At 50.4% G+C, this 27031-nt stretch overlaps 1 protein-coding gene across 3 annotated transcripts in view; it reads right to left on the bottom strand.

The window, feature by feature from the left end:
* Positions 1 to 3166: 3166 nt before the first annotated feature.
* Positions 3167 to 27031, bottom strand: part of ELL (elongation factor for RNA polymerase II) — a 53152-nt gene continuing 29287 nt past the window's right edge. For 2 of the 3 annotated variants that reach the window (XM_080565982.1, XM_080565984.1), the window contains exons 3-12: positions 26130 to 26251; positions 25639 to 25802; positions 22742 to 22995; positions 19595 to 19719; positions 16309 to 16405; positions 12774 to 13266; positions 9735 to 9801; positions 8469 to 8640; positions 7555 to 7599; positions 3167 to 6558 (exon numbers count right to left, since the gene is read on the bottom strand). In XM_080565982.1, coding sequence (XP_080422108.1) covers positions 6454 to 6558; positions 7555 to 7599; positions 8469 to 8640; positions 9735 to 9801; positions 12774 to 13266; positions 16309 to 16405; positions 19595 to 19719; positions 22742 to 22995; positions 25639 to 25802; positions 26130 to 26251 — 1644 coding nt within the window. In that variant the 3' untranslated portion in view covers positions 3167 to 6453. The remainder of the gene's footprint in view (positions 6559 to 7554; positions 7600 to 8468; positions 8641 to 9734; positions 9802 to 12773; positions 13267 to 16308; positions 16406 to 19594; positions 19720 to 22741; positions 22996 to 25638; positions 25803 to 26129; positions 26252 to 27031) is intronic. The other variant, XM_080565983.1, reaches the window with a different exon arrangement.

The raw sequence follows: 27031 nt of genomic DNA, 5'->3' as shown, positions 1-27031 counted from the left end.
GGGAGGCTGCTCCCAGCCTCTGCGGAGGACGGGCAGCGGGACAGCGAGGGGGCCCCGGGGGGCCTGGCCGCCATTTCAATGGGAAGGCCCCGCTTCAAAGGAGCCCCCACCCCCCTTTCCCCAACACCCCCCCCCCCCGGAGCAGGAGCAACGCCCGTGTCCCCCCCCCCAGCGCTCCCAGCCCCTTCCCCACCCATGCTCCCTGCCGACGTGGCGAGGACAGCTCGGCTGCCACCCACCCGCCAGCCCCGGGCCCTGGCTCCGCGGGGGCCGCTGGCACCGCCAAGCGTGTGCAGAGAGTTTTTTTTTTTTGGGGGGGGGGGGGCACATGGGGGGGGGGGCGACACACGGGGACCACTGGGGCCGGGCACCTGCTGGGGGAAGCCGCCGGGCATCGGCGGTGCCGGGGGCGTCGGGGCCCGAGGGCCGCATCCAGGCCGTGGGCAGCGGCGGAACAATGCGCCCTCAGTGCCGGGCTGGAGCACAAAACGAGCCCCGCGCTGGAATTCCAGTGCCTCAGCAAATTATTGAAACAAAAATAACATTTCTTTGTACAATAATCCTGGGGCGGGGAGGGTCCGGGCAGCGCTGCCAGGGGCCGAGAACTGGTATTTTTCCACTGGCTTTCCTTTTTTTGCCCCCTCCCAGAACTCCCACCATTGTTCCTTCCCCCACTCCCTTCCCACCCCTCCCACGCTCGGCACCGCATGAGCGGGGCTCCCTTGTTCCTGCTCCCGGCGCTCATGGGCCGGGCGCCCGGGCCGGCCGCCCAGCGCCTTCAGCTCCCCAGCTGCCGGGGGCTGGCGGGGGGCCAGGCGAGCACGGAGCCATAGCGACCAGCGCGGCCCCAGAGCAATGGCACCGGGAGGTGTCCCCCCCCCCCCCCCCCCCCAAAAAAAAACCCCTCCGCCAGGCCCCAAACCCACCCATACGTCAGCTTCAGGGCCTGATTCTCTTCCCCCAACTGGGGGGCGGGTTGCTTATGGGGACTCCCTGGAGGGCATCCCCCAATCGCCCATCCCATTCCCCTATAATATCGCCCCAATTCCCTCGTCCCAAAGCCGCTGTTTTTACCCCAAGCCCTCCCGCCCGCAGCAGGCTGCCTCCTGCACCTTTGGGATTTTTCCCTTGGCGTTAAATAACCCCCAGCCTCTGACCCTCCCTTATCTTCGCCCGCGGCCGCTGCTGGCAGCTCCTTTTCCTCTCCTTCCTGTCCCCTCACCGTGACCCGCCGGGAGCCACGCACCCAAGGACGGACAGACGGACGGATGCGTGCAAAGGGACAGGCGGATGGACAGCTCAGGGTGGTCACCGCGCCGCGGTGGGAGCACGGCAGCGGTGCTGCAACAGGGACCGGCTCCGGCCGAGCGCGTCGAGGGCAAATTAGGCTAATGAGCTTCCTCCTGGAAACGAGCCGCCAAGCAAAAGGCGCACACGACCCGACCCCACGGGACGGAAAAACCCGCGGCTGTTTTGCCGTGTTTCGAGCATCCCGCGGACCTCGGCGCGCTGCGGGGCGATCTCGCCCCGTTTGGTGACACGGGGACAGCGTGGCGTGCCGCGCGGGGACACTGCCGGGTGCGAGCTCGGTGGTCGCGGCCAGGGCTCCTCGTGGACCTGCACGAGGTGCACGCCTCGACCCGGGGATGCTGCCCCGCTCGCAGCCCCAAAATCGGGGGATTTCTGCAACCCCGAGCTGCTCCGTGCTGCGTGCCCCCTCCGAAGGCCGGCGGCTGTGGGTTCCCAGCCGGGTTCAGATAAGAAGGGAAGCTTCTGGAGCCGGGCTGGCTCTGGCACAGAGGAAGCAGCCAGTAAATTTCCACTGGTGCTGCTCGGAGTTAATTAGTTCTCTGCGTGACCCCAAGCAGCGTGAGCTGCCAGGGGTTCGGAGGAATTACCTAGGGAAGCCGAGGGCTGCGGCGGGAGGGGATGGGGACCCCGGAGGGCGCAGGCGGCAGCAATCCCACACTTCGCTGATGCAGACCTGGTGTCCCCAGGGAGGTGGCAGGTGACGGGGGTGAGCCTGCACCAGTGACAGAGGTAATGGGCAAGAGGGACAGGAACGAGGAGCTGTGGATGCTCGAGAGGTGGTGAAGTGACAGCCAGGGCTCTGCGCCTTCCCGAGGGCAGCACTCGGAACTAAAACCCCGAGGGCTTTGCCCCAGGCTGCTCAGGACCTGCAAGAGCCTGGCTCAGCTAACACGAGGCCTCCGTTCTCTCTCCCTGAGCGCTTTGGAAAAGCACCACCAGGCTCCACGCACCCGGCTCACCCCCTGCGAGCAAACCCTCAGCCGCAGGAGCATCCCTTCCCTGCCCCACGCTCCTGCATTTTCCTTTTCCAAAGCTGAAGCTGGTGAGATTAAGGCCCAAGCGGAGCCCACCATTTCCCCCCACTTTCAAAAATAACAAAAAAAGCTGAAATATCTATTCCTTAGCCACATTATTTGATTGATGGATTGCATGCACTCGCCCCATCGCTATCTCACTATTTTGGAGGTAGAATCCAGGGTCTGGCACTAAAGGGGAGCCAACCACAGACGAACGCTGGCTCGTTATTTGCACAGGTGGATGGAGCATGATCTGCCAGCACTTCTGGCCCTGAGACCGGTGAACTTGTGTCTGTCATCCTCTGTTAGAGGAGGGGATCCCAAAGCAGGCAGCACAGCAGCTGCCCAAGGAGACCAGGAGCTGCTCAGGGCGCCCTGCGGCACCGGGCAGCAACAGGAGCGTTTTTGCTCTGCTTTTTGCCTGCTGCAGCCGTGGCGAGCAGCAGAGCCAGGGACGGGGCAGAGCCAGCTGCAGAACACCAAGCAGCCGTCAGGAAGGCTGCGGGGGAAGACAGAGCTCTGGGAAGGAAGAGCAGGAAGAGGGACAAAATCTGGGTACAACCAAGCCACCAACTGTACCCTGAGCTCTGGCTCAGGAAGCCAGGACCACGGTTGCTGACTGCAGCTCCTGCCCAGCCACGTCTGCTTCGGACTCGAGGAACAGCATCCCCGCTGCAGCCCACCTTTGTTTTTCCTTCCCTTACCTACTAAAACTTATTCAAACAGCTCGGTTCCTTTAAGCTTCCTGCTTTCGAAAGCCATTTCAGACATCTATCACCTTTCTCGCGTTTTCTTGGAGTAAGAAGCACTGAAAAGAAATATACAACCTTATTGTTTGCTTGTTTTCCAATACAGTGAATTTATTATATGTTGCAAAATCAGCATTCAGCTTTTTAGTGTACAAAAAAGGACACTAGCTCTTAAGAAAAGATTAGGAAAGCTGAAGACTATGCTGCCTTTAAATTGTAACATTTTGGCAAAGTGAAAAGCTCTTTTGTAAACTCCAACTCCATGGCTCAATATAGTTTTATCCACAGTACAATATTACAAAGTAAAACACAGTATCAATAAGTTAAGATCATACTTAATCACCTAGAACTGGTTTCTATTAACCCAAAAAGCACAAAATTTGCCTAGCTTCGTAATCTCTAAAAAGAAAAAAAAAGGCAGATTCGACTACAATTCTTTAACACAGTCCAAAAGAAAAGTGAAGCAGAAAGTTGTTGAATGCTAATTGGGTCTCACAGTTTGGATATTCATTAAATATTTTCAGTTTTATATTCAAATTTTTAGAAGTTCCAGAATATACATGTAAATGTACACAATACATCTTTGTATACAACTCTGTTTGCAAAAATATCTTATAGCAGATGTATAAAGATTGAGATCCATCTCTACTCCCCTCCCCCCTCCCCGATCCCCAAAAGCAAAAAACCCCCTTCAAAATATTAAGGGTCAGAACGAGAAGTGTTTCCATGGAAGAACCGACTCGTCTTGGTTACGGAGCCGCTGCCTCTCCTGCCGGTCGAGTTTCTAGCCCCTCGCCCAACTCGCCTCTCGGTCCCAGGTGGACGCAGTCCCACCGAACCCCGCTGCCTGCCGCGAGCCCGGGACGCGATGGGCAGGCGCTGCCCGATGGCACGCGTTCCCGTGGAGCTCAGCACCATCACCGCTGGATTCATGTGAGCTCCAGCCAGCGACGCTGCTCGCGGATCGGGCACCTGGTGGGCTCGGCAGCGATGGATCCCGCACAGACCCCGGACAGCGAGGCTCCGCGCTCCGCAGTGCCTGTCCCGATGCCCCCTGGCAGCGATGCTGGCAGGAACGCAGACCCTGCTGCTCCTCTGGGATCCTCCTCGGTGCACGAATTCGCTGCTACGGGGAGCTTGCTGGAATCAGGTCAGAGCCTACACGAGGCTCAAGCTCCAAGGGACGTGGGTGCCCATCTGATGTTCCCTCCTGCCACTGCTCACGAAACACGGGCGCTCATCAGGTGTGATGCCCCGCTGGGAAGAACAAAGAATCCTGGAGAAAAGCTCCTCGCCTTCCTTCACGCACATCTTCCAGCCTTCCCTCCCTGGTGGAAGCATCGGAGGTGCAGCATTACACGAGCAAGACAGAGAGCTCCCTAACCGCCGGTCTTCTTTGTTCAGAGAGGAAGAGATGAGCCCGAAGCGTGCCCTGGCCCCGGGAGCCTTCTCTGGACTTCCTAGCGGGGCTCTCACCCTACAGACCCCATGATCCTTGGGGATCACATCTCGTCCCCCCTCTCCTTTACCGCTCTGCTTCAGAACAGTTTGGGTTTTGCGGGCCAGCAGAAACACGTGGCTTTCCAGCGGGTGTCCGTGGAGCACGGCCGGAGAGGCGCCGTGAGCGCAGGCAGCTCCCTCGAGCCCGAGGCTTCCCTTTGGAGAACGGGATGGCAAAATCCTGGCGAGCGCTGGACGTCTGCGGACAACGCGGCGGGGACAGAAACTCGGGACGTGGCAAACGACAAAGCCAAGTGGTGGCCCTGTCCGGGCGACACAGCAAGAACAACCTAGCCAGAACGGATATTTTGGATACAATGGATATCTTTTTTTTTAAATACAGCAGATGGACCCACTTTTTTTTGGGTGGAAAAATAAACTGCTTCTCGTAAAAGAACTGTTTTCCCTCCTCAACTCTGCCATTCCGCTCCTTCAAAGGGTGAAAGACTCTTCAGTGCAACCTCCAAGGGAAGGAGACGCCCCGGGAAAGTAATCCTTTACTTTGAGATAAACGGAAGCGGGAAGAAGTCAAATCGCACAGGCTGGCAGGATTAAAAGGGGAGAGGGGAGAGAAAGAAATAGCAGAGTTAAAGGACACCTTTGTGCTTTTTGGCGTGTTTCTCACACCCTGGCCATACTCTAAAAATGTTCCCTTCAAGTCCAAAAAAAAAAGAAAAAAAAATCAAGAAGAAAGACTGCGACGAGAAGCTGGCTAGATAAAGCACAACAGGGGAAGTGACCCGCATGGGAAAACGCTACCTTGCTTCTCTCACACTCAGGCGCCTGTTCTGAGAATGGTTTTCTGCTGCTGCTTCTTTGGAAGTAAGACAAAAAAAACAGAAGAAAGCATCACGTTCCCCACCCCCCGCCCCCTCCTCTCCTATGGGGCATTACAGGTAATAAAATAACTTCTCTGGGTAACTATCCAACGAGCTTCAGTAACACTGCAATTGTAAGACAGGAAAGGTTCTGAAACACTTGGCCTAAAAGGAAAAGGGAGGCACAGTTTTAGAAAAAGATGCTTTTTTTTTTTTTTGTTATACAAAAATAGACCATAGTCTCATTACGCAATTAAGAAAATTGGCTGCCTTGGTAGAAAATTATAAAAGTCAAAGACAGACAGGTCTCGGTCTTCCCAGCATTGGTACGTGAGGGGTAATGCAGGCAGACTGGACTGCGCGTGCTGCAAGGTCTACGCCCGCTGGATCCCAACGCACGCGTGGACCGAGACTTTGAGAGGAAGGATCCGCATCTGCACGGCGCCAGGCACCCGGTGCAGATCCCCGGGCTGTTCCCCTCCTACTGACACAACCACCTCAAAGAGAGCACACACCGGAGATGACAAAAGCAGGAACAAACAACGAGAGCTCTGGGTACTTGGTGTATTTAACACGGTGCCATGGAGAGCAGACAGCTTGCATATGAACAGTCGCAGGTGCCAGAGAAGGAGGTAACCTAGCAGCATTCCAGTTCCTCACCATTTGAAGGACAATTTGTAACCCAGCGGACCTGGGCCAGGGGTAATTACACTTCATGCCAAACTTTTAATCCATGAAAACTACCGATTCTTAACCTTTGGGAGCTTCGGTCACTTTAGGCAAGTTTTTTCCCTTAAGTGTCAATCGCTGGCTTCAAACAAGCAGAGTTTCGTTTGTTACATCCCGACATTCAGAGAGGCTACAACTCGAGAGGACCGTGCCAGGCGCTGGCGTGCTACCTGGCGCAGACGCGGACACAAGAGACTCGCCACTGTAAGAAATCCCCAAGTTCTTCCACCAAGAAGAATTTAATGCTCATCTCTGAAAGGAATCTAGTTGTATAAAAGGGAACGTAACGTCCAGGTGACTTTTGCCCTACCCAGTCCAGATCAGCGCCAGCTAGAACTGCTGTTGGTCATACTCTGCTATCAGTTTTTTAATGTGAGCCAGTTTGTTGTGGAGGTATTCGCAGCGGTTCTTCTCTTGGCTGTAATTGGGGTTAGTCTGTAAAGAAAAACGAAGATGTAGTGACAGTGCAAGCCTTCAGCGACATCCACGCCAAACCCGGCCGAGGCTCTCTGACCTCAAGGTATAAACAGATAACCGGGGAGCAGAGCAGACACCCGCTTGTTTCGAAAGGACCTGTCCTGTTCAAACAAGGCAAAGAGCTAAATAAATCCCTTCTCATCAGTGCCCAGCTCCGGGGAGCTGATCACGGGGGAGCGAGCACACCTTGCGCGAGGCACCGAGCGCTCAGAGCAGCTGTGCCGCACGCGTCAGCTTTCAGCGAGCATCACCTGCCCTTTGGCCCCCACGTTAGCACCGGATTGTGCAAGTCTGAGAGCTTTAAGACAACGATGAACTTACCACACAGGGACGCTCTTCCCAAAGCTCCCAAATCCCCCAGGGACAAGAGGGATCAGGGCTGTATCCATAAATATCCCCTGCCCTGGTACGTGGATGCCCCAGCCTGCCTCTGCTCTGCTACCTCATCCAGCTGAGCCACAAATCCTCCCGGTCAACAGCTGCTTTACGCATACGCGAAGGCAAAATATTCTGTACGCCATGCACAAAAAAGCAAGCTGAGACCACAGGGGACTATGCACCCGCGTGGTTCGTCCTAGAGGCTGAGCTCAGCTCCTACCAAGTACACCAGCAGACCCCAAGACCTGGAGGATCCCGTTATCACTTGGCCTCGCCATCCGAAACACAAACTGTTCTTTCACTTGAGGGGAGAGAAACACTAACTTTAATACATCTGTTCTTTTGCTAGCACGCCACTAACAAAGTGGAAGCGTTCCCCAAGATGCACAGAGCAGTCCCAGCTGCCCACAAACCCTTTCTGAACAGTGAAAGGACCACTCTTCGGACAAGCTTGAGCTGAACAAAGGTCTGCTCGTAAGCTAGAGGCTGGGTTTTCACTTGGCAAGCACCCATTTCTTTCAGTCGCTAGGGGCACCACCCAAAAGCCTTGTTTATGGGCAAATATTTTTTCCTTACCTTTTTAATTTTCCGGTATTCCTGTAATATTTGATCATGGATGGTCTAAAAAAGGAAAAGATAACTTGTTTTCAGAACAGCCAACAGTCTCGCAACCTGAAGCAACAGACAAGCATTTACCCATGGCCTGACATGCACATTTCCTCCAAATACTGACCAAAACCTTCTCCCTGGTGCTAACACCAGGGGCATGGGAAGGAACAGGTCCCTGTCCCAATTCCCCAGCCACAAAATCTACCTGTAACAAGCACTTGAATTGACAGGATAATTGACGTTTCCTCCACAGCTCAGACTAATTTTTCCCCGAGATACAAGAATATTGCAGTGAGGAATCAGTAGATTTCTCACAGAGGGGAAGGACGTTTGAGGGAAGAAACTGTGCTTAGTACAATACGTGCTCTGCAAAAAATCTGTTTGTTATACTCACTGAGCCTTATTTTCTCAAGATAATGAATAGTTAAAGCTCTTCTAAAATCGGTCTGACAAGTTGAATAATGCTACATTATTAAGATCAAAGATTGGAGAGAAACAGATGACCCTGTCCTAACTCCCCTTCCAGCCCCGATACGCTACCATATGTGCGAATATGAGTTTTCTGGCTGGGACACACTAATAGCTTCCAGCAGCTTTTGGCTGAAGACGCCAATTGTCTCACTGAGGCCTTTCCTTGTCAACAAGTACCATGATGTGTGCTCCAGCTTGAAAACGAAAGAACACAGAGCTGTTTTAAGAACAGTCCACAAAGCTGTCAGCTGTGCGCACGTTCTGCATCCACCAGTCCTGGGCTCTGGGCATTTATTTCACAGGCAGGACACGGGGCCTCCACCAACCAGCCCGGAAAGCCCCGTGCACAGAGCAAGCTGTGGCAGCCCCACTCGCAGGAGCAGCTTTTCGAAGGATAAATTTGTCTCTACCTTGTATTCTTCAGAGCCCTGCAAAAGTTGCTTCAGCTTGGAGTCTAACTGCGTAAACCGCCGGGTTATCCTCTCTATCCGAGCGTGCAGGTCTCTGTACTCGTTGTACTCCGCGTTGAAGTCGTTTTTGTAACTCTGACGCTGCTCCGAAGAGGAAATGGCTGCGTATTTTCTAGAGGGAGAATAATTTCGTTAAGCGGTTTAGTGATTATTCCCTGCAGACAGCGCGAAGGCTGCGGTGCCAAGAGCAGGATGACAAGTCTGCCAGGTGACTGACTGCACTTGGGAACAGTCTCCTGCGATCTGCGTGACAGTGGCACTGAGATAACTGCTGTACCTTGACCTCTCCGTAAAACAAGACAATATTTGCTCCGAAAACTTCCCATCTCTGCAAGACAGGCTGGAATATGCAGGTACAGCAAAGCCTGTGAGCAGATGAGGGTGTAGGAGGACACTCAGATAGCACTGCTACAGCTTTTCTAATTCCTGCTGTCCCCCAGAACATGGAGTTCTGCATCTGTGCCAGACCTCGGAACAGCAGGAATACGATGCTTCCAGCGCTCAGAGTCTTTAAAGGAACACAAAAACCGTTCAGCTATCATTGCAAAACGCTCGCAGGACTATTATGTGGCAAGCGCGGGATGAGAACCATGTTGAATAGGCTGAATACATCTCCACCACCTTCTGAAGATACCCAAGGAGCTGAACACGACACAAGAGCTCATGTTTAACAGATGCGCCTCCGAGGCCCTTTGAAAGTCGTTCAGCTCAACAAGAAGCCATTAAACCTGACATTCTGCAGCGAGCCCAGCAGCCAGTCCTCTGTGATGGCAAAGCTCCTCTTTTCACAGGTGATGACTCTCATTTGCCACCTTGCTCCAGCTGCAACGCGGTGCCTGAACGTGTACAAGCTAACTGAGGTGTCAAATTAAGGGAAAACTTTCACTGCGTCAACTTCAATGTGCTCTAGCCTTCAAGAGCTGACTCCTTGAGAGGGGTCGGCACAAAGAAGCATCTACACAGGACGTGCTAACACGAGATAAGGAACTCGTCATCAAAACGGTCAGGGCAGAGCCAAGGGTGAGCCAATCTGAGACCCATTTTGGTTTCAGGAACTACCAGCAAAGGACTTTTTTTTTTTTTTCAGCCCACCTTCCAAAGTTCAATCAAGTAACACTTAAATCCAACAAAAAGTCACCGAGACACTGTGATTTTTAGCCTGAAACATGGTCCCAAAGTGACGAAACAAGCAATAAAGATACTCACAATAAATAATCTGGCATTTCCGAAGTTGATGTTGGTACACTAGAATTATTGCATGTTCCATTTAAACCTGGAAGAAACAAAAACTTGCTTTTAGACATTCTTAAACTTCAGAGCTCTATGCAATAAAACTGTAAATTCATAGATCTATCCACAGCATGCAGTTTATTATTGAATTCGAAGGGTTTCTGTTGTGCTTTAAATTGACAGAGATGGAAGGTGTAGTGTGAGGTGGCTGAAACCTCACGCTTCCCTAATATTTGTCAGCAAAACGACACCGACATCAGCCAACGCGCTAAGCAGCGACACGGCCTCGTTTAATTGGTTTGGGAACACCGCCTGCGGGGAGGGATAACGCTGGTATCAACCACAAAACACATTTCTGGGTCCAGATGAGCACAAGAGAACTGAGCAAGGTGCACGTTTCTCCCCCCCAGTTCTACACTACGTAGATCCCTGCTATTATTATTAGGGATTCCTATAGGATCTATAGGATCTAACAGGCTTGTAGGGCGCGCAGCTTTCTCCTCACTTAGCCCTGCTGCCCTGCAGACAATCAAAGTGCTCTGTTTTATCAGGTGGAAGAAGCATAGACCAAACGAGGCTCAACTAGAAGTGTCTAGGACTTTAAGTGAAGGGACCAAAGACCTCAGAAGGAATGGGATTTTGAACGCGAGCCTAAAGCAGGCTCTGTCCCCAGCCTAAACTAAACACTGCATTATTTATTTGGAGGAAGAAAAGCAGTTGGATACTGGCTTGAAAAGGGATACTTCCTGTAAATTGTATTATTCTGAAAGCCCTACTCAGAAAGTCAACTGCATCCCTGAGAAGGCAGCAAAAGAAAAGACAAATGGGGGAGGCTGCAGAGGATTCAACTCATCTGCTTTGCAGAAATTAATTTCTTCTTTCATCTTTTTTTCTTTTTCCAAGCCTGCTCCTTGGAGCCAGCAGCACTGTGACTGCGCAAGTCCCCTGGGGATGCGGGGGGCAGCCCCACGCCTCGCCCGTCCCCACGCTCACCAAGCTCCTTTCCAGTCCTTACCCCAAATAAGCTGCAGAGAGCATGAAGTGCCAAAGTTACAGCAGGGGGATGTAAAAGCAGCAACCTCACTGTGCCTTTTTAACAATCTGTTTTTCCCGGAGTTCCTGCGGGCAGGCTTTGCCGAACGGAGCGCCCGAACAGCGTCACGGGGAGCAGAGCAGCCTTAATTCCTGCTGCAGGCGTCTGCAAACAGCTCTGCTCTCTTCCACACCTGACAGCAGAGCGGGAGATGCCGAACACGGGCACGGAAGATGGTGGTGGCGAAGGGAGGAGAAAGTTTGGTTTGCCTGTGAGTGCCACCTACTGTCTGCCGACAGGACCCCAGGGTCCCTTCAGTGCCTCCGGAACAGGAGAAATCCTCTCCCCTGCAGCCTCTGGGCACAAAGGGCATTTGGGAAGACGTCGGCTGCTCGCTGCAGGCAGCAGCGGCAGGATCAGGCCCCCACTAAGGGGCAGAAATGTGGGCAGCAGGATCCCAAGTCCCGAAACTGCCCCAAATCCCAGCAGCCGCTGCCCACATCCTGTTTGCGCTGACTTCGGAGGCCAGCCCGGCTCTGTTACCTCGCATACATCAGCGGGCAGCAGGAACAAAACCCCGAATTCACAAAGAGCCAGGCACTGAGCTGCTTTTAAAGCAGAGCAGAGAAGGCGATAAAGGCTCAGCAACTCCACGAAGAAAGAATTCGGCTCGTTTTGGTACTCAGGAACTGTTGACAAAGACAGACATCCGCCCCCAGATTGCATCTACCTCCACGGCTGTTCAGGACACGAGGTACATCAGGGAGAACAACTCGTTAACACGGGCAGAAAAAAAAACACAACAAAACAGGACTGACACAAAAGATCAAAGCAGAAGTATCTGCTCGTGCAGAGCGCTGCTCTGCAGCACCACGAAGTCCCCACGTACAACGCTCACAAGTACAGAGCGCAGCCGAAAACCAGCGGTGAGCACGCAGAGCGTGCTGTCGGTGCTACAAAGGCAGAGGGGAAGGCAAGAGCTGACACCACGCAGCTCCAAACTATTCCTGAAGCTCTCCCCTTCCACGAAGGCGATGAATTAATTCCAGTTTTTTGACTAATTAATTCCACTTTTGAGCTGCTGCCCCTTCCGAGCCAAATGCGGGTGATTTTCATGCACCAGGCATGAAGAGGAGCGTAGTAAAGGGGCGAAGGAAAATAAAATGGATGCAAGAAGAAGCTGAGCAGCAGAACCGGGCTGCGGTGTTCCTAGGGGCTGCAGGGGAGGTCCCGCTGCTCCGGAGAGCTTTAAGAAGGAAGCAGGAGAGCAGCAGACACTGCAAGGGAACGGAGTGGATTAGCCAGTAAATATACATATTCTCTGCTCTAACTTCTAAGAGTACACAGAACTGACTTAGAAATGTATTTTTTGATGGGAAGCTTTTTTATCACATCCCAGTGGCTAACAGGTTTGCTATTTCGTTAGTCCTCGAAACGAGAAATTCAGACCTGTAGTGGGATAGAGCAAGGAAGCCTTCGGCCCGAAGGAGCTGGTCGTGTGGTGCCCCAGCAGTCTTTATCACAGGACTTATCTATCGCTTCTGTTGTGTCCAATATTACAAGCTTTTGTGACTAACTTTTCATTACCGAGTTAAAAATCAATACAACAGCCATCACAATGCCAAACACAAGCAGAAGAGCAGGAGGTAATCAAGCGGCGCTGCCTTTCCGACAGATCTTGGTGCCTGCCTTTCATCCCCACGTATTAATAAAGCTTTTAATTTAACAGGGAGAAACATGACACGGGCTGAGGCAGCTCCAAACAGCAGCAAAGGTCGAACAGGAAAAACCTGATAGCCTCTTTTGGGAGGAAGAGCCTGTGCTGATTTGTAGGCAGGGACAGCAGCGATATTTCATCAACCACACAGGCTCTGCAAGTGGAATGACACACGCAACCTCTTCCCTCAAATGGGTTCAGAGCAGAAATAATAGGCAAAATAACATTAACACAACCCAAAGGGGGGTTCCCAGCACCGACGTACCTGTGACATCCTGTGGCACACTAACTAAGTCAGCATTTTTTATTACTTCACAGTCCTGCTTCTCCTCTTTGCACTTCTCTTCGCCCTTCTTCTCCTTCCTCTCCTTCTCCTTGTCTTTGTGCTTTTTGGATTTCTTCTTGCTTTTGACGTACGAGCCGCAATTGTGCTTGCTCGTTTGGGGACAGTCTGTCGGCGAGGGGTGAGTCAGCCTGTCGGCCTGCTCCGCGGTCTCACAGTCTCTGCCGTTGTGAGTCAGGTCGTTGCTGACATCCGCGAGGGGGTCGTGAGGCCTGGGCAGCTCCAGCGCGGGCAGGCTGGAGCTGGAGCTCACCGACTCCGGGAGGGCCGGCGGCAGCGCCGCGGCGGGGGCGTCCTTGCCGTTGGAGGAGTTCAGCTTCCCGTTGAAGGCGGGCTGAGCCCTGTGAGCCAGGTGCGAGATCCTGGGCTTCTTGTTGGCCAGGGGATCGATAAACTCCAGGGGCTGGGATCGTTTCTGGGGAGGAAAAAGGAAAAGAGAAGTAAGTATCTCCAGGCCTGGGCAGGATTTCGGATGCGGCGTTCGTCCCGGTGCTGTTACCGCTAGGTGGTGGTGCAGTGCTGGGAACAAGGCCGTCACCAGAAGAAGGGCTCTGGAAGCTGCCAGCAAACCTCCCCGCTCCCAGGCTGGTCCCTGCAGCCCCAGCACCCTGCACACGGGCTCCAGGACCGCCAGCACCCAGCTCCTGCAGAGCCAGCACAGCCCACGCCGTGCCCCGACAGCCCCCAGAGCCCACGGCTCCTTGGGAGAGCCGAGCTGTGACAGTTTGAGAGGCCCCCTGATGGCACCAGAAATTAATTTGCACTGCTCACGTACCAGGCCACGCCATCCTGCCTGCTCTCTTCAGACCTTACTTCCAACCTAGCCCTTCAGAAGCCAGCCCTGTCCTCCCCCCTCCCTGCCCCAGGCGCTCAGAAGGGAAGCAGCCACAAAACACCCTCCATCGTCTCATCTGGTGGCGTTTCGAGCACCTCCAAGTCCCTGCAAAAGGCTGGGGGAAAGATGTGCCGGATCCCCGGAGCAGGAGGGATTCACACGTTCTGCACTTAACTCCCAGCTGACTTTACCAGCTCCGAGGCTGACGGCTTCACCCTCGCGATACCGCTCCTTCCTCTTCTCAGAGAGGCATTTCCCAGAAGAGGCGAGAAAGCACCAACTGCTAAGTACTCAGAATTTCAGGCAAAAGAGGTCATCCGCAGCGAGCCACGTCACGCAGGCTGCCGCAACCGGAATATCCCTCCTTTAACACAACGTGCAGAGGGCAGAGGTTTCCATTTAGCCCCACCAGCCCCCTGCCCAGACACAGGTGGGACCTGCTGAGGGCTCAGTGCCCCCAATTCCTGCATTCCAGCCGCCTGCAGGCTCAGCTCAGCCCAGGGAAGTCTCGCCGTGGAGCAGCCCAGCCTCCCATCAGCTCAGCGCGGAGCCCGAGCCAGCCCAAATTACCTTGGCCAGCCCTCAGTGCAGCGCTGTGCGCGCCTGCCTGGCAGCCACGGGCTGCAGAAAATCTGCGGAAAGATTATTCGGTGCCCGGCGGAAAACGAGGGCCAGCTCGGGTTATTTCTGTTGGATATTTCATTGTTTTCTTTGCTGTCTCAGGCAGGACGACCGCGGTGCGTTTGCAAATGGAAATTTTGCTCCGTCGCAGAAGCGCAGCTGCACGCACGGCTGCTCTGGAGAGGAGCCACCAACTCGCTCCTTTCCCCCCAGTTCTTATTTCTCTTTGCCAGCTGCAGGGGTCACAAGGACAGTGCTCGGTGACAGGGATCACTTCCCACCTGGCAGGGTAATTACGAGGAGCTGCTCGTGCTGCCGCAGAGCTCGAGGGGTGACAGCAGCACGCCGAACCGGCTTCGCAACGGCCCTGACCACGCTGCCGGGGCTCTGCCTCTCCACCCGCAGGACACGGCGCTGTCCGTCGCCCCAAAGGAGGGGCCGTTCCCTCGGTCAGCTGCCGGAGACCTGCAGGCAGCTCTGAGAGCTGTCATCTCTCACTCACCTTCCTCTAAAGCCAACAGATAACCTCTCCACCACCTTTACCTCTTTGGGTGTAAAGGTGTTCGTGCAATACCTGCTGCGCCACCTTTCTCCTTGAAATTATTAAGCCAACCTTTTGATTTGCCTTCGTTCCACAACTGAACTTTCCCTGAATGTTTTAAGGCTAGCAAATCACACAGTCCTCCGCTGGGGTTGCAACCATGAGAAGGGAATCCCTCCTTTAAATAGAAACTACAGCTCTATAATGTATAGCATCAAAAAACAACAGTGTACAACAAGAAGTGCTCCGTGGTTTGCTGTCTGACAAGCCACGTTAGCAGCGCTGCTGGAAGCACTTCTATTCCACGTTGTCCTCACTGCGCTAAGCCTTTTCTACACCCAGATCAATCAGCTGCCCAAGGTTTCGGTCAGATAATCAGGAGACTAAAAACATCCCCTGCAGACCTTCACGTCTTTCTAAATACAGAAGCGAGGTGACCTTTCAACCTAAATTTCCGCAGAACCAGGCTAAGCGAAACACACGCCCAACCTCTTAAGAGCATTGCGTCTTTCCAAGCTCACTCGAAGGAAGGGGTCCATTCTTCATGCACCAGGAACATGCCCACAGCAGAACAAGAGAGGATTTGGAATTAGCTACCTGGCAAACAAGTCGCGCAGTTCTTGTTCTCTATGGCGAATTGCTTCCCTCTCGCTGCCAGAAAGCACATAATTTCCTTACCTGCTAATATTCTTTGCCACTAATCCTCGGTGCGTCTGTCCAGACAAGCAGGCATTACACATTCCATTGGCAGGAGGAGAATAAATACTCAACTTGTCTGGGCTGACCCACAGCAGAGAAGGGAAGCCGGCATTTCATGGTGCTAGCAAGGAAAGTCAGCGCTAAGAGACACCGGGACAGAGCGGGGACAGGCTCTGCCCAACACGCAAGCAAACAGAGCTCCTTCAAAGTTCATCATCATGGAAAACTGGCTTCTTCTGTACTTCTCACAGCTCCCTGCGCTGGCTTCTCAACAAATCACAGAGCAGACCAACGTGCTCCTGATCTGTCATGGCAATTAGGTTGCAAAAGGTCAAGGTTTTTAATAACTCAACCGTGTTTGGGAGCTGCTTATTACTGCTTCGTTCCAGTCAATTATTAGTAATGAGCAAAACACAAGCTCGCGTTCCCCCTGGAATTCCAAGAGGTATGTAGGCACTTTTAAAAAATTTAGCCCTTCAAACTAAAGCTAAGAGCAGACTGTCTGAGGGCCTCCCTGTAGTCCATCACCGAACCACATCCAGAGGAGGAACAGATGCTGAGGAAACCTAGAATTAGGCTCTAACTTAAGGGGAAAAAACAAAACCCAAGCGCTCCTGACCTAACAGCCTCCAGCAGCAGGTGGTTAGCACGCAGACAGGCTGAACAGCTCGGCCTGGACCCAGGCCCGTCAGCAGCAGATCCCAGTTCCTGACTCTCTGCTACCCAGACCGAGCATCCTTGGGGGGAGAGGCATCACCCACCTGAGGAGGAGAGCTGGAGTTCACGTTGTCCTTGGGTGGGCTCAGGGAAGGCGCTTCTCCTTGAAAGCCGCTGCTGTTCTGTGGCTGACAGAGTTTCCTGAAAAACAGAACGCGGGGTTGTTCAAATCCTGCGCCTGCTTGCTTCTGCCTCGCTTCCCATGATTTCTGCAGCTCTCTGCAAACGGGGGTGACGCCGGGAACTGACACCGCAGGAGCTGGGGCAGGGGGAGAGGCAGCCTCAGCTGCGGGACAGGAGCTCCCTCCCCTGCTGAGGAAGGATCTTGGTTCCTGGCAGTTTTGCCTCCCTCTCTTGACATGGCGACACGTTACAACATATGGGTATCTACCTTAGGAAAATGACCCATACACATTAGTAAAGACTGGCACTGAACTTCAGAATTTATGGGATATACGTTCTGGCCGCTGCTTCAAATACAGCTCAGTCAGCAAGACTATTCCAACTGATTTCAGCCGAGTTTTCGGCTCACCCAGGTAAAATTCACTTCTCAAGACCAATTCAGAAGGCAAACACACTCAAAGGGGGCTGAAACTCAAGTTCAGATGCTCAGGAGTAAGTTCTCCTGCTCCTAGCACCACCTAAACAACATTTCACAGGCACAGCAGTCTTCTCTCACAAGCAAGCCCCTCTGGGCTCAGGAAGAGCAGGATTATAACAGGAACTGTTACTGCGTTATTGGTCCTCTAGGATTTACATTTCGGGCTTCATAATAATACTTTCAAGTCGCATCATGCAAAATAGCGCTGCTCTGGTCTGTATTTGCGGTATCTGACAAACAATAGAGACCTCTTGGAGCAAAAAAAAAAAAGAAAAAAAGCACAATGCAATTCATTCTAATCACGTAAGTGTGTTAATTCACATTCATGGTGGGTGTCTGCACTCCCCACCGCCCAAGGGGTGCTCTGCAGCTCAGAGTCAAGTTTTGTAGCTTTGCCCCACTCTTCTGACATGAACCAGAGAGCCCATATATATATATATATATATATTTATCACCCAGAAAAAAACCACTGTTGCATCAGGTTGTAGCCATCAAGCAGAAAAAAATTCAGAGTTAAAGGTTTTAATAAACTAGCTCCGCAGTCACTTTGTCCCCAGCTGTACAGCCTAAATAACCAACGTCTAAATTCTTCCACAAGAGGCTGCAATCGGCTTTAAAGCACCCATTTTTCAAGCACTGGGGAGATTATTTCAGAGATAGAGTCCCAAACTATACACTTTTAACCTCAGCTCGAACCCTCAGCCGTACAGCACCGACACTGAGATGCCTGCAGTTCCGCTGCCCTTCTGGCTGAAGTTGCTGTTTTTGTTTAAATTTTATTTAGAATGATCCCAACAGCCAGGGATCAACTCAAGGAAAGTGCTCAGGGACTGTGAAAACAGGAAGGGGAGCAGCGAAATTCCATAAACACCACGGCCAAGCGGCTTTCTGGATGCCTCCTGACTGGACTGAGTAATCCTGAACATCTCCTAACATGTTAATTATGGATTTAAAAAAAAATAAGTGAGTGAAAGACAACTCCTTTCAATTCAGCGGCTCTTGTAGCAGCGGAAAAACACCTCACTACAATGGTGAAAGGATGGAAAACGAACAACACGAGAAGAAGGAGCCGGTCCAACACAAGCCTTGGTAGACGTGCTCTTAGGGTTTGCAGATGTGTTAATTATTGCAGCCACTGAACCAGCAAGTGGACGTGGAACCCGAGACGACATCAAACAATGGGATGAATCTAGGCAACCACGCAGACTGCCACGGCGAGCTGCGTAAAGCCCCACGTCTGGAGCCTGCGCCCTTTTTGTGAATGTTTTTCTCCTGTCTTCAGCCCGACATGTTTTTTCCATTTTGTAGCCTCATTACCTGCGCTGGCTGCGCGGGTCTTTGTTTGTACAGTTGAATACATCCTTTCCAAGGTCTATTTTTAGACCTTCGCATAACTGAATGCCACAATTCTAGAAAAAGCAGTAAACATTGCCTTCTACAGGGAGAAATTAACCTTTTTTTTTTGAAAGCCATAAAGATTGCATGGCACTTGAATTTTTCCATTTAATTATAATTCAACATCAAGGCCATTTAAATCAGTTTGTTTTTTTTTTTTTTAGCATGCCAAAGCACTTTAAGTGCACGATTCTGTTGGTTTAACCAAGTCTCATCTCCCAGCCAATTGTGCTTTCAAATCATGGAAACCGTTCAAACGGAGCATGCTCTACTTATTTTATTGCACTTTTGGTTAAGATTATGTCTCAAAAACACGCCAGGTAAAATTTCTATCTGCATTACAAACTCCAGTCAGTATAAACACACTGAAAATCCAGCTAGGCACATATAAACACTCAGGGCAGAATCCCTCAGGAATCTAGGGGATGCGTCCTCTTTCCCCGCTGCCTGACAGCTAAAAGCTCCCAAGTTTTCAGGCTTCATCTAAGAAAAAAAAATCTTTAACAACCAACGAGACAGAATTATCATCTGAACTAACTCTGCTAAGGGCCATTTTCAGGAAGATGAGAACAGGTAGGGTGTGCAGCTCTTGGACAGAACACATTTTATGGGCAGGAGGACAACCATTACGTGTTTTAGGGGACTTAAAGAACTGCCTCATGCTTTTTCAGCCACGTTCATGCATCACTCCCTGCAATCAAACCTCGATCTTGCAGCCTCTCTGTGACTGATAGTAAAAGAATTTCCAACGTGGAGAAAAGCACAGTGAAACATCCAATTAATACTACAGAAATTAAGCAAAATCCCCAAGAAAACAGCTCAAAGGGACTGGGGATGTCCGCAGGAACAGAGCACAGAAGCAGCGGGGCGAGACGGCGGGGGGACGCGGCTGCAGGGTACTTTCTCTCGCTGTCCTGAACAAACACAGCAGTCTGCACAGGAAGCCTTGCACAAGGAGATATGGAACAAAGAAAGGAGAGCTGCAACGGAGAGCTGCACTGGACACGTTTGTCTTAATCCTTTCCTCTCCCAGAATTTTACACCACCATTAAGGTTTAACTCTAACAGCTTTTTACCCCATCCAGGTTTTTCTGGAGCTTTTAGCATAATGACTTAAATTACTATTAAATTACAGCCTACGATCTGAAGATTGCATCCACTTACTCCCCAGTTTAGCCAACTTCTGCAGGTGACTGCCTGACGAACAGATTTACTGGATGTTAAAATAATCCAAACGCTCTACTTACCGTAGCTCTACTGACTTCAGTCACCCCGATTTATAGCAACCCAGTATTTTCAAGCTGCAGATATTAGAGAGAAGGTGGAATAATTACCGAACAAGTATCCTCTTCAGCAGCTGCTGGTCTCCCTCAGAGTAGCCAGGCCAGTCCTTCTGCACTTCTTTGTACACGCAATCTTTCAGTGTGAATGTGCTGTCCTTGGCACTCAAATTTGCCACCTGAAACAAAAGCAATTTGCAGAACCATCAGGATTTAATTTTTTTCACTTGTTACAACAAAGAGATCTGAGCCATAGGCAAAATCTCGGCAGACTTAGTGGTAGTTAGTGGTGTCAGGGAACAAGTAGGTACTATATAGTTCATTTCCAAATTTTTTTAGGTGATTTAATCAAACTGTGCTTTTCTTTTGCCTTGTCAGTGCAATAGTTCATTGTGAGTTTCCAAAACACATGAAGTTTACTGAGGAACAAGTTGGATCTAAGCGGATTATTCAGCCCGGGTAGTTTGGAACAGCACAGCATCAGTTTAGGGCAACACTTGGAAATAAACCCTAGTGGGAAGAGGCAGTTCACTCCCCGCAACTGTCCGACAGCTCAAATGGTGTGGTTTATTAGCTGATAGAGGAACTCCGGTGGCGATAGCTCGGTTAACAGCTGCCAGAAGGTAACTTCTCACTAGCGAGCCAGTAAAGCAGGAGGCAGGCAGCTAGTTTCTCGAGGAGCGGTGCAGAGAACGCATTGTGGATGTAACGCGTTAGGGAGCTTGCGGATTACGTTGTACAGCTGCGTGTGTTAGGATCACCTGCTCGATGTTATGGGGGAGAACTTTTCTGAGGACTACTTTAGGGAAACAACAACAAAACCTGCAGTTATCGGCTTATAACCCAGGGTTTTACAGTAAATCGTAGCACCCAAGTCCTGCGGTGCAGCTGCAGAACACTCGTACAAGCAGCTCTTTGACATTTTATCCAATTCTATCGTGTGCCTTTTCCCCACAAGATTCTGCGCGGTGCCTACGTGGATAGGAAACACTGCTGGAACCGGCAGAGTTGTGTTAGAATGGAAACAGCTTGCTAGGAGTTATCCCACTTTAATCAGTCTTTCCACAGCTTGGCAGAAAATTTAACCTCTTGCTGCTGGTTACGTGTCTGAAAAACCCAATGTCAGCACAAAGCAAAAAGCCCCAGTACGCCTAGCAATGACAACTTCATGGATGCTGTACTTAGTCAACCCTTCTTAGGTGAGCATGGAGCACTAAGGCTAGAAAGAAAATGCCTTAAATGCCTTAAATTCATTCATGGGAAAAGGGACAGGGAGGCAGAGGTGCCAAGCAGTAAGGCCACAGGCAGGCTGACCCACTGGCTAAAAAACCAAGCCAGTGTCTCCAATTCCCAGCTCTGGCCCCTCGGTTTGACCACTGTATTGCACTTGAGACTGGCAGGTGCTTTTATTCAGCCAGGGGAGATAAAACAGCACATCTGCTGAAGGATTAACGTTCTCCGTCGCTCGCTCTGTTCAGGAGACGGTTTGTTTGTGAGCTTCTATTATCCACGCAGCAATGAGAACCTCGGAAAAGCAAGTGAAGTAGTGGAAAATCTTGAATTAAGCAAAGATGTCGTTAATCCTGCTTTTGCTTTAGGGAGGCTTTGCCCTCGTATTATAAATCTACAAATTTAAAAGCAAAAAGCTGGAAAACTGAATAGAGCAAAGCGCTGCTGATAAGCAAAAAAATAAAAAGCCCGGTTATCAGTTTACATGACGAACACTGTTTTTCCTTTCAGTTCTGTCAGCTTTCCAAAATCCTGAGCCAAAACACAAGAAGAATTTGAGCTGGGTTTTACATTCAGATAGCCCAGGAAACGTGCCCAAGAGACGAAAGCAAAGTCGGGTCGTGCTCTGCCCTGTTGTGCAGCGGGAGGCACGCTGCTCGGAGGCTGGGAGCTCTGCACGGAGGCTGGGAGCTGCCACCTCCCTGTTTTTCCTGGGGCTGGACTCTGCAAGCTCCACCCCAAGCTTCCCCAAAAATAGAAACCTTGCAAAATGAGGCAAAAAGGCCAGCAGGAACACGGAGTCCTCCGAGAGATGCGAGAGCACAATGAAACCCACACCTAGACATATTTAGACATGTAGCTTTAACGCAGCCTGTAATTTTTTTTTTTTGAAGTTTATCCGTGTCTGCCTGTGGATGGGAGCCCTGGAAGGAGAGGAGTTTACAAGCAATGCATTCCCAGCAAAACCAGCAGTTAGCCCAATCAGGCCAACACTGCCAAGCGCACCCCTCGCCTGCTAGGGGGGCGGGAGAGCATCGATAAAAGACGATTACCAGAAACAGGACTTCCATTATTAAACATATTCGTACTAATCAAAAGGGTGTGCGAAGGAATTCTAGCTCTGCTGGAAAATTAAGGGCTGCAGGATTAAAATCTAGGGAAGGAGCGAGCTGTGCCAGCACTAACTCCATTTTCAGTGTGACCTGCCCTGTGCCCTTGGGCAAACCAACTCCTTGCTCTGTCTCGTTCTTTTCAGCTATGGGAAGGAGTAAAAATTAAGAATCCAATACAGAAGAGGGCAGCTGCAGCATTTAAATAAATATCCATGATGCGTTTTGCACTGTGAGAGCAGTGAAGGTATTTACTGCAAGTCCTAAAATGGCACCTTGAACATGACTCAAAGCGTTAAGGACTGATTCAGCCAGGAGACAGCTTTCACACTTGACATACAAATAATATGGTTGGCAAGAAGCTGCATGATCTTCACACCTAACCAGTAACTCTTCCAGCAGGAAGGCACGGGGCAATACAAAGACGTAAAGCTTAGTGGAGAGGGACATGTTTTTCCTTCACGTAGGAAACGTTGCATGTATCAACACACATTCCTTTATGTTCACGTTAATCCAGATGTATGGAGTAGATTTACAGGTTATAATAATTTAAATAACTCTTAGATCCTCCATTAGGTAGCTCTCCCCACAACCAACTTTGGGTTGGTTCCCCTTAAGTGACCGATCCGGTGAACGGAAATCATACAGCTTGCTTGTACACCCCTACCACACAGCGTACACACGGGGGGCTTCTGCTACCTAAACCATGGGAATTGTGAACCCCTGTTGGACACGGCCTTCAAAGAAACGTTAAGCTGCAGCTTTGAGGTACACGGGTTACGTTCAGACTCATACAGAATGGACTCCCTTCGGAGGGGACGTTTCCCTTTACCTAAATTGTTGCCTTTGTCAGGGTACAAACCTGTTGCAGAAGGTTGTCCAGCAAATCCTTGTCCTGCTGAGAAAGTCCATCCTTCTGCAATCTGAGAATAAGTTCAGGTTTCTTATAAGGCTTTAGTGCCAGTAAGTGCACAACCCTATCTTTGAAGGGTCTCTGAGAAATCGCACTATTGCCTCTCTTTATTGCACTGGCAAGGTTGACTGGCGTTGGGCGCTTCCTGGAGGGAACAGCATCGGAAGCTCCTGGTGCAGGTTTACGCACCTGAACCTTTTTGCCTAAAATGAGATGAGAATAGTGAACTGCAGCAGTCACCTTGCAAAGGCCGGTGGGTCGTCAACGCGGATATGGAGTTCATTACACGAGCCCGAGTGCCAGAAGATGACAATGAAGGACAAACACAACCAGCACACCCCATCCGTTCCAACGTGCGGCTGGAACGACTGTCCCGTGAGTTTTATGATTCATGGCAGGCTCACAACAAGTAAACAGCAACACCAAGCTCTGGAAACCTGTGTATTACTGGCCACAAGCTTACATAAAGCCCTCTTTGTTTGCTAGCTTTTCGTTTATCCCAAGTGCACGTATCCCCACGGTTAATCTAACCATTTTTTTTTCCTCCCTACGAGGAGAAAATTCGGCATTATTATGTAGGAGAGTCGAAATATGGAGTGGAAAGATCCGAAGTGGTCAACGAGCGGCTCCCTGCTGCTGATCTCAGCAAAAACGCTGCTCCAGCAGATGTTTCTGCTTTCAGAACAATGGGAACTTTATGGGGCTGGGTCCACCTCCCTTCCCCCCGCCAAACACGAAGGGGGTCCAACCCTGACACGTTCGCCTACTCGTTAGCGTGCTGCCTGCTTGCATAGAATAACCCCTTCTACTTCGTAGCAGTAACTGCTTCGCCTTCCAGCTACGTTTATTTGTGTGCACTTGAGGACAGAAAGCTGCCTCCCATGTTCATCTCAAGCCCTCGGAGCCAGCTTCCTCAGCTCCATCCCAAGTGTGCTTCTCGGTTTCTTACAGCATTATACAGGAATTCATTTCCCCCATACCTATTAAAAAACAACTTCAGCTAGAATCCTCACCCGAGTCCCACATCACTGACTAGGGCACAAATCAAAGAACTGTGCTATTTTGAACCCAGAAACAGGTCACAAAGCCAGCTTCCTGCTACCAAAGATGACAAGAGCAAATAAAAAAAAAACTACAGGTCCCAAGGTCTGAAACATGGAGATGCAATTAGCAGCCACTTCGGTTCACGACAGTGACCTTCAGTGGGACAAACAACGTCCAGCATTTACTGCAAAAACGTTGGAGGTTTATTTCAGCGTGGCGATTCTCCACTGCTAGGAAGCAATGTTTTCAACTGAGTCATCTGAAGATACTGGTGATTGTCTGCAGTGTTTATTTTACTGAAATGTAGATTGCATAACTGAGTCCCCATTTCCTGGCTTTTTATTATGTACCACGCTGATGCAAAGCAGTGCGACCCCGTCGTCAGCGGGGCTGAGTTAAGACGAGGGAGAAAAACAACAAATCACACATCAAACATCCCAAAATTCAGAGGCTGGCTGGACGTCATTTCCAGCAATGGGACACGAGAAGACTCGTAAGCTTTCTAGAACTGCCCTAACTCCTGCCAGGTCGTGAACAGCAAAAACACATTGTGACATTTCCACTTGGGGCTGGAGCCAAAATGGGCAGTGATAGGGGAAGAAAAAACTAGGCAAAGCCAGAACACTAAGTCGCTTAAAATATTTATACCCATACAGAGAGAGAAATGTGTACACACACATACTTAGCACGTATAAGCACACTCCCCCCTACATCCCTATCACCTATCTACACATATATTCAAGTGTAAGTTCACATCTCTACTGCTTTCCTCCCACCTTAAACACTGACATCTTGCACAAGCAGCACGTGCCTCCCTCCTGTGCTTTTTCCACGGCTGTACCTCCATGTCAGAGAGGGAAATGTTTAAGTGAGAGTATTTTTAAATGACAAGTTTTGCTGCATCTTTCGGGGAAGCAATTTGCCCTGAGAATCTGCCTCACGAGCCTACCAACTTGGTCCACTTACTGTAAAGTTCTCAAATACAAGCTAAACGAAATCGTCTACAGGAAATCAATGCATTTCCTTCCTGATTGCTATCTTATTTCTCAGTTTTGAGTACTTGGCTGATAAAACAACGAGTCAGGGGCAGTTCTACATTTTGCAACTCACCATCCTCATCACAGACACCCTCTGAGAAGAGACTGGCTACAGATCACATGAAAAAACAGCTGGCTCCAAGAACTGAACTCCGCTTTCTGGTTAATATTTACGCCCCGAGTTTGTGACCAGACTGAGGTTAAGCTAGGTCTCAGCAGGCTCCTTCTAGAGCTCACTGTCACATTTTTATTTCCTCTCCAAAGAGTTCTCCTTTCACTGTGACAATGAGATGGTTTGTTCAAGGCTACCGTCAGCAGCTCCACTTTAATCTTTGCTGATGAACACAAGGACACTGCTATCTGCACCCTAGACGCTGCGTGTAATGGCCTCAAGTGCAGGCACACAGCAGCTGTGTGACAACAGCAGGACGTTTTAGCTGACTTCGTTAGGAGCACAGACACTTTAAAGCATCAGGGTGCTCCCAGCATCACCGCATGACAAATATGAGCTATGCCAGAGCGATGTGACTGTGCCCAGGCAACCCTCAGAGACCACACAACCAGCACCACACAAGTTCCGGAGGGAAGATGGAAGCCACAAAGAAGTCACAATGCAAGGAGGCTAGCACCACAGTGAATCAGACGCCCGTGAGGAGCTACCAGATACTTGCTGAGGGCTTTCATGGTCAAGTCGTTCACAGCAAAGCGAACGTCAGCACACCTTCAGGAGGTGAAGACAGCCGCTCACATCACGCCGCCGCTTACCTACGTATCTCCCCCCAGGTTTAATGACTATAGCGCTCCGGCTGCGAGTCTCCTCCTCTGCCTGTGCCATGCTTTGCCTTGCCTTCTGGTAGGAATCGTCAGTAGCGCACACGGTGATCTTATCCTGTATGCTTCCCAGGCAATCCAAGTGGATATTGCCGTTGCTGCAAGAGAAAGGCAATGGTAAAGGTACTCCCAGCACTGCGAACAGGCACATTTCTGTCACCAGTGAGTCGCTGAGGTTGTGTTATCTGAATAATAGGAGGCTACAGAAAGGTGCTGAGAGGTGAACAGGTTCTTCTGGGGGCGCCTGCTTACCCAAATGCATACACAAGCAAACAGATTACAAAGAAAGAAGTTCTAAAGAGAAAATGCATTCTATTTCTAAAAAGAAATAGCACTACTTAAGTTTTGTTTAAGTTTGATAGAGAAAACAACTGTACAGAAGGTTAAGATAGAAATGGCTGGATTATTTTTGCTGCATCACTCACCTAGACACATACTGCTGGATGCAGTCAAAACTGCCCTGCGGGCTGTCCTTGCCGATATTGGAGAGATAAAACGTGAAATTCCGCGCTTCCGCGGGGCGATCGGGCCTCGGAATTGCAATGTGCTGTTGGGAGGGAGAAAAATATCGTTTACTTGGGTAGCCCACACTGAAACAAAATCCGATTTTTTAGCAGTCACTATGTTTTGAGACATTTCGGAACCCACTACAAGTAAAGCGTATGGATTACTGCATAAGACAGCATGAATAGCAAGCTGAAAAAAAGCTACAAGGAAGATTCAAGTCAGCAAAACTAAAGTGCCAAAAAGGTAAAAGAGGTAGATGAAGATCAGTTTAAAAAAAAAAAAAAAAGCAAGAGTCTGTAACAGACCAAAGGTACGAGCTGGTGGCTCGCTGCCTTCCAAAGGCACACAATGATCTTGTTCTCGCAATCTGACCCAATTCTATTGATTCAGGCTTAGAACAGGCTTGCCACCGCTGTTTATGTCCAATTCAAAACATTTGAGACTTGTTTCTTTAGCCTCGGTGATCCAGCACTAAACATAGCACAAGCCAGGTCACTAGATAGCACGCTTATTCTTTTTTAAGAGATTATAATTCCATAACGAGATTTCAGGGCTCACGGTAGTGTGTGACGCTGCTGCTAAACTCAATATTTAATCAAGCATTAAGTGTGCCCCGCAGACAACTCCACAGCGGCCCGCGTTGTTTGTCTCCCCCCAGACATTCAGTTTTGAAAGTGGTTTCTTTTTTTTTCCCCCTTCCCTTCTGCATTCGAGGTCCAACATAAATCGTGGCATCGGAGCTCATCACATCAATATTTGATGATTAAAATGGCTTCCAGAGAACAAGGCGGAGGAAACACTGGCTTCAACCTATTTTAGG

This window comes from Anser brachyrhynchus (genome assembly GCF_964034855.1).
Source record: "Anser brachyrhynchus genome assembly, chromosome: 23".
Taxonomy (NCBI): Eukaryota; Metazoa; Chordata; class Aves; order Anseriformes; family Anatidae; genus Anser; species Anser brachyrhynchus.
Note: the sequence above shows the minus strand (reverse complement) of the source record. Positions and strands in the feature narration are given on the sequence as shown.